This window comes from Eufriesea mexicana, unplaced genomic scaffold, assembly GCF_001483705.2.
Source record: "Eufriesea mexicana isolate 0111107269 unplaced genomic scaffold, ASM148370v2 scaffold1121, whole genome shotgun sequence".
NCBI classification, from domain to species: Eukaryota; Metazoa; Arthropoda; class Insecta; order Hymenoptera; family Apidae; genus Eufriesea; species Eufriesea mexicana.
Genome location: NW_016909245.1, coordinates 513,747 through 521,154, shown reverse-complemented (window position 1 = coordinate 521,154; position 7,408 = coordinate 513,747). Strand labels below are relative to the sequence as shown.

Here is a 7,408-nt window from a genome sequence, read left to right as displayed (position 1 = left end):
AATAAAAAACTTAATTGATTAAAGATACAAATTTATTAATTAATAATTAAATAATATATAGTTATTTTTATATAAAAATTGTTACTTTTCATACCTTAATTAATTTTTGTGTATCGTGTTAATATTTAAATATCAACAATTATAATTAATTTAATTCTAAATAATTTAAAGAAATGCGTTAAATATAATTTTCAAAGTCAAATAGAAAAGTTATGACAATTTTTATGAATATATACAGTTGTATTTTATTAAAAATTATATATATATTAATGTCATAATGAATAATATTTTGGAATGTTGTGTAACATCATTTTCTTAAATATTTCATTAATAATAAAAATTTTTATTATATTTTATCGTATACAGATTTTATAAAGTTTATACACGTTTATAACGTTAACCGAATAATCAAAAATGTCGCTCGTAGAAAAATAATCGAGAGTATCGTATTGTTTCAACCATCGATAAATATTATCGATGTTTTACTGTTTACTTAATTCGCACACATACGATATTGCTTTAGATAATCCACTTGATCGTGCAATCGTTGACAGCTTTTTCGTAAGTACATTGTTGTTCTAAGTCACAGTAAAGTTCACTTTGTGATTACGCAAAGAAATAGTGCATAATAGGAATATATTATAATAGGTACAAAAATATGATTACTCTTATGTAAATGAACTGTTAACTTTCATATTGGTTGCTTTCACATTCGAATTGTATATATAATAACTTAGTTTTGCAGTATGTTCATTTACAATATGTGTATATTTCTTCAAAAATAAATAATTTCAATTTATAGAAAAAATTAACTAAAATATTTATTGTTACAAATAAAACACGTATTTTTGTAACAGAAATATTAAAACTATTATTGATAACAATTTCAATTAAATTTCATTATTCAATACAAACTTTTAGTTCTTTATTGCTACAAATACATTTTATATATTCATTTTGAGTTTTAAAAATAGCATTTTTGTTTAATAGTTCTGTTTTTACATATAATTTAAAAATATTTTGCATTAAGTTTTATATTTAAAATTTAATATAAAAATATTTTTCTTTGTTCTAGCTATATATGAAATGATATGTATAAAATATCTATACAATTCCTAATTGTATAATTTAATAATAAAGTCACAGAAAAATATATATTGGTATATATATAATATAGTATGTATATAATATGTACAATAAACAATTTAAATTTCTACACAAATGATTATACTACATCAATAAATGAAATTTGTTGTACTATTAAAATATATAACATAAAGATAAAATATGGCAGGGAGTGGATCTATCATAATACCAAACATAACACAATTACATGAGAATGATCATGCTTCTGCTTCTAACATAGATTATTCTAGTATCAGAGGAAAGGTAAATTTTCTTGTATATTTTCTTTTTACAAATATATTGTCTTATAATATTAACAAATTGATTATAATGAATTCCAGAATGTTTTAGTTAGTCCATCGGAAGATCAATATGAACTGTTACTTAGACGCTTAAGGGATAGAATTCAAGATGGTGGCAGCGAAACAATATTTGATATTGGTATTGGTGAAGGTTTGTATTTAATCATTACAATGTCTAACTTTTTGTAAAAGCATATATGATTTGTTTTATTTCAGATGGTTCAGAAGATGGCTTGAAAGAAGATGAATATGAAGCATCTGTTGCTACTTTACAGTCTCTGGCTGCAACATTAGAAGCAGATTGTGTGCTTTTACGTCAGAGTAAAGTAGATCAAGGCCTTATAGGACAATATTTAGTTCGAAGACGTTTAGATAGACAGGATTTCTTAGAAATTAGGTTTCTGTTTTAACTAATATAGATAATATCAAAATAAATATAATAATACTAAAAAAACATAATTTAATAGATCTTGATTACAGAGTGGCTGTTGTTGGAAATGTTGATGCTGGAAAATCAACACTACTGGGTGTATTAACACATGGAGAACTTGATAATGGTCGAGGCCTGGCACGTCAGAAATTATTTCGTCATAAACATGAAGCTGAAACTGGGCGTACTAGTTCAGTTGGAAATGATATTCTGGGATTTGATAGTATTGGTATAGAGATAAAATTATTGGGTCAAATATTATATATTATATATTCCATAATATGTATGCAATATATTTTTTAGGTAATGTAGTAAATAAACCAGAACATGGATCTTTGGACTGGGTTAAAATATGTGAGAAATCTTCTAAAGTTATTACATTTATTGATCTTGCTGGGCATGAAAGATATTTAAAAACCACTGTTTTTGGAATGACAGGTCATGCTCCTGATTTTGGTAAACCTATTAAATATTAATATTAATTTTGTGTAAAAAGAAAAATATATATATATTTATTTCAGTGTATTATTTTCTTAATACTTGTTTAGGTATGTTAATGGTAGGAGCAAATGCCGGTATTGTTGGAATGACAAAAGAACATCTAGGTTTAGCCTTAGCTCTATCAGTTCCAGTATTCGTTGTAGTTACTAAAATTGATATGTGTCCACCAAATATATTACAAGAAAATTTAAAACTGTTAATAAGGATTTTAAAGTCCCCTGGTTGTAGGAAAGTGCCTGTCACTGTGAAAACACCTGATGATGTTGTTGTTAGTGCTACTAATTTTGTATCAGAACGGTCAGTTTTTATTTCTTCATAATATTATTATTTTTATACAAGTATATAAGTACTTAAGTTTTTAATATATTTATGCAGATTATGTCCCATATTTCAAGTATCCAATGTAACAGGAGAAAATTTAAATCTTCTTAAAATGTTTCTAAATTTACTAACTGCAAGAATGATTAGTCATGAAGATGAACCAGCAGAATTCCAAATAGATGATACATATTCAGTACCAGTAACTATCATATATTAAAAATTATATATTAAAAATTTTTATTTACGAATGAAAAATTGATTTTTTTCAGGGAGTTGGTACTGTAGTTTCTGGAACAACATTAAAAGGTGTTATAAAATTAAATGATACCCTACTATTAGGACCCGATCCCTTAGGTCGTTTTATTCCAATTGCAGTAAAAAGTATACATAGAAAAAGAATGCCTGTTCGTGAAGTAAGAGGTGGTCAAACTGCTAGTTTTGCATTGAAGAAAATTAAAAGATCACATATTAGAAAAGGTATGGTAATGGTTGCACAAGTATTAAATCCACAGGCTTGTTGGGAATTTGAAGGTGAAATTCTTGTACTGCATCATCCTACAACAATAAGTTCTTGTTACCAAGCAATGGGTAATACTTCTTTTTTATCTGAATTTTATTTTCTAATTCATTATATTCTTATATTTAGAGTTATTTAAAATCATTTTCAGTACACTGTGGAAGTATAAGACAAACGGCATCCATAATTTCTATGTCACGAGATTGTTTAAGAACAGGAGACAAAGCTTTAGTCCGCTTCAGATTTATAAAACATCCTGAATATATAAAACCAGGACAAAGAATGGTATTTCGAGAAGGACGCACTAAAGCAGTAGGCAATGTAGTCAAATTTATTCCATATTCTAATACTACAGTTTTTTCAACATGCAGAGTTAATAAACCAAATAAAGCAAAAACATCTCAAAATCGACAAAGCTCTTCATCTACGATGCAAGTAAGTAATAAAAATATGTACTATCCTCATATAAAAATATGAGAATTTCACATAAAGGTAAATATATTTCTATATGTTTTAAGTATATTAATAATAAATTTTTGCATTAGTCATTAAATACAACCGAAACAAATTCTCCATTTGAAGGACAGACATCAAAGCAAGAAAATTTGCTTCAAAAATCTAATAAACGTCAAAATAAAAAAGGTAGAGGATGAAGGGGAGGATGATCTCATAATACTGTAAGCAGTATTATTTACTCTCTATCAGAACAAAATCCTCTTATAAAACTATAAACTGTTTTATATACAAAACTTTAAAACATGTATATACAAATACATCATGTATACATATTATTTTATGATTTTTGGAAAGTAATAATTGAGATCTCTTTTATTCTTAAAATCTTCATTCTTTTCTCAATATCCAGAATTAAATTAAAAAGTTACATATATTTTTTAATTAATTTTTGAGAACTGTAAAAAACAATGTTTAAATATATAAAACATGTATTATTTTAATAATTATTTATAATCAAACATGTATAAAATTCCATATAATAGCAATTTTATATAATTCGGACCTATTTATATTCTTAAAGATTGTGATCTTTGCCTTAAACTATAGAAAGAACCCCTAAACTTATATATTACGTACATCGTGCTTTCAAACTTATTAGAGTACAAATTGTCTTTCACATTTTGACTAAATTATCGAAAATTTAAGGTCGTTTGTAAAACGTATGAAAAAATATACGTTGTTATTCATAAAGTGTTTTATTTTTATATATACAAGTGTATCTTTAAATAATAAGTAAATATAATCTATATACACAATCTATATGTTTCTTTTTACTTTTTATTTATTACTTATATTATAATGATTAACGTTTTGTAAGAAATTTCGTCAAAAATATATTTAGATAAAAGTATATTACGACAAAATTAAAAAAAAAAAATTATTAATTTATTCAATTTTGTATACTATTCTTATAAACAACCTATAAAATATTGGTTGTAATATATTTACCGTATTCATAAGGAAAAATTCATCTTATGCTAGTGGAAAAAATAAATTTTTGCAAACGAAAAATTAAGAAGAAAACTTATTTCTCACATTGTAAAAATTGTTTATATTAAATATACTGATAGAGATTTAAAAACAATAGAAAAAGAATGCATATAATGCATAAACGAATTTCAAAGAAAAGATTAAATAAAAGGCACAAATATTGAGAAAATAATATTTATAACTCAATAATATGACAAACAGTTTAAGACAATAAGAAAAATATTAAGTTGTCATTATGTTACATTGTAATTACTAATTATAATTTATTAATATAAAAATAAGATTATTATTAAATTTGATGTATATATAATCTATTATGTCATTCTTATTTATTATGGTGTAAAAAAGATAATAAGCATACAAAAGTAAAGTTTAAGTTTGCTTTTACAATAAATAAAATAAATTTTTGAAACTTAATCTTCACATCTTTTATTATTTATAAAGTAATTACTACATATCAAATTTTCTTTAACTAAATCAAATGTACAATTCTATCTATAACATTTTTATAAAGATTATTTTGGTGAATTTTTCTTCTGCTCATCTTTTGCTTCTTTTAATTTTTTTTCATATGTCTGTATAAAATTTCTTAATCGCTCAAGAAATTTATCACGATCAAAAGGTAAATAAATGCCATGTGTTTTACTTTTAAGTATCAAATGTGCTACAAACTGTGCAGATCGTCTAATTGGTTTTGTATTTGATAACTTATCAATTAAACTTTCATTACGTAAAAAATATGCAAATAGCATACGCAGAAAACCCATATTAATATAATTTGTTTTCCTAACAGAATTAATGAAGGTATTTATATTTTTGGAATTTCAAATGTACACATGTTACGATACTTCAATAACAATTCCCGCTTAAGCCTAAGCTGTTTACGTAAAGTTTCAAGTTTTTGCAACTGTTCTTCTTTACTATATTCAATTCCTGGTAACCTTCTAATCTATAAAACATGAAAACTATATTATACAACTATAATGTGTAATTATAATATAAATATATTTATGTACATTATTTATATTATTGCCTTTTTTAAAAAAATACATGATATATATGTAATACTTTACTTTAAACATATTATTAGCATACATTATTCACACATATTTATAAATTATTATTTACTTAGAAAATTTCATATTTTATAACCTGTGCACATATGTACCTGTGCTCTTGCAGAATCTAATTTCTTTTGAAGCTCTAATATTTTATGACTCGTATCTTGTGACTCTTTAGCTTTTTGTGTAGTATCATGTGGATCTTTTTCAACACTAACAATAAATTAAATACACGTATAACAAAAATATTGCATAATAAACTTTCTAAAAACAATAATTACATCAATAAGTTTTATTTAAATATTTTGGTGTAAGGTGTGTGTGTATGTATGTGTGTATACATGTATTTGTACAATATACACATGAGTACAATAATTATTTCCATATTAATATCTAAGTATGCTTAAAATAATTTGTTATTAAATATTCTTAAAGAAAGGTTAAATATACCTTACACATAATGGAAAAATATAATTAAATAATATAACTAATCTCATCATTAAACTATTAAAATATACAAACCTCCGAATTATTTCGTATATAAGTGGTAATATTTCAATATCTAAATCGTCTACTGTAAATTGTGGACGTAAAGTGCTTTCCTCTGACAATTCTGATTCCATTACAATTATTTTAATGACATATCAAACAATTACAACATTTTATGTATTTCTATGAGTGTTTTTATTCGTTTGATTTAAATCGTGTCGTTATGTCGTTGATTAGAAGTTATCCTTAAATAGTAACTTTCTAGTTGTAACTAATTTCACGATCTTCACCTTCACTTATAGCTCAATTCAGTATGGTTGATTTCTTCCTTCTTTAACATCGATAAGAAACAGAAGGTAGTGTTTATATTAATTCATGTTAATCTTGGAATATCTAGGCATATACTAAACATCCTTTTATTTTACATTGTGTAAAACTATTAAATAAGCACATACAAGTATTATTTTTTTATTTATTTAATATTTTTGTTTATTATTAATAGTTAATATGGGGCGCCGACCAGCTAGATGGTATGTATTGCACGTATTTATTTTCTTTATTAATGTTTTAATATTTATATTTAGTATACTTTATAAGATTATAAGTAGTATATTCATGATATTCTTTTATAATTCATGATATGAAAGGTTATAGTACACATTTTTTATATCTCATGTTAATAAATTCTGTATTTTATTATTAATTATGATTATTTTGGATATGAATTGTTTATATTTTTCTTTATAGTTATCGATATTGTAAGAACAAACCTTATCCCAAATCAAGATTCTGTAGAGGTGTGCCTGATCCAAAAATACGTATCTTTGATCTTGGAAAAAAGAAAGCATCTGTGGAAGATTTTCCTCTGTGTGTCCACTTGGTATCAGATGAATATGAACAACTTAGTTCTGAGGCTCTTGAAGCTGGACGTATTTGTGCAAATAAATACATGGTAAAAAATGCTGGGAAAGATCAGTTTCATATTCGTATGAGATTACACCCATTCCATGTTATTCGAATCAATAAAATGTTATCATGTGCTGGAGCTGATAGGTACATGAATAATTTATTACATTTTATCAAGTAACTAATAGTGTAGTTCAGATTTATTTAATATTTTATAATTTTAATCATTTTTATATCATCTATTAATATA

General features: G+C 24.4%; 3 protein-coding genes across 4 annotated transcripts in view; 2 read left to right on the top strand and 1 right to left on the bottom strand.

Moving 5' to 3' along the window:
• Positions 1 to 1,254: 1,254 nt before the first annotated feature.
• GTPBP1 (GTP-binding protein 1) lies at positions 1,255 to 3,849 on the top strand. Its single transcript, XM_017900145.1, has 10 exons — positions 1,255 to 1,389; positions 1,467 to 1,578; positions 1,644 to 1,824; positions 1,908 to 2,086; positions 2,161 to 2,313; positions 2,406 to 2,655; positions 2,734 to 2,878; positions 2,949 to 3,267; positions 3,348 to 3,631; positions 3,742 to 3,849. The coding sequence occupies exons 1-10, from the start codon at positions 1,288 to 1,290 to the stop codon at positions 3,847 to 3,849; spliced, it is 1,833 nt and encodes a 610-aa protein (XP_017755634.1). The 5' UTR covers positions 1,255 to 1,287.
• Positions 3,850 to 5,437: 1,588 nt separating this feature from the next.
• On the bottom strand, positions 5,438 to 6,410 carry MED9 (mediator complex subunit 9). The gene is made up of 3 exons (XM_017900167.1): positions 6,286 to 6,410; positions 5,871 to 5,976; positions 5,438 to 5,651 (listed from the first exon to the last, which is right to left on the bottom strand). Exons 1-3 carry the CDS (start codon positions 6,384 to 6,386, stop codon positions 5,511 to 5,513), a joined length of 348 nt encoding a protein of 115 aa, XP_017755656.1. The 5' UTR covers positions 6,387 to 6,410; the 3' UTR covers positions 5,438 to 5,510.
• Positions 6,411 to 6,539: 129 nt separating this feature from the next.
• Positions 6,540 to 7,408, top strand: part of RpL10 (ribosomal protein L10) — a 1,529-nt gene continuing 660 nt past the window's right edge. The window contains exons 1-3 of one of the 2 annotated variants that reach the window (XM_017900127.1): positions 6,540 to 6,608; positions 6,755 to 6,782; positions 7,000 to 7,305. In XM_017900127.1, the coding sequence (XP_017755616.1) occupies positions 6,760 to 6,782; positions 7,000 to 7,305 (329 nt within the window). In that variant the 5' untranslated portion in view covers positions 6,540 to 6,608; positions 6,755 to 6,759. Of the gene's footprint in view, positions 6,609 to 6,754; positions 6,783 to 6,999; positions 7,306 to 7,408 lie in introns of those variants that run through there. The other variant, XM_017900128.1, reaches the window with a different exon arrangement.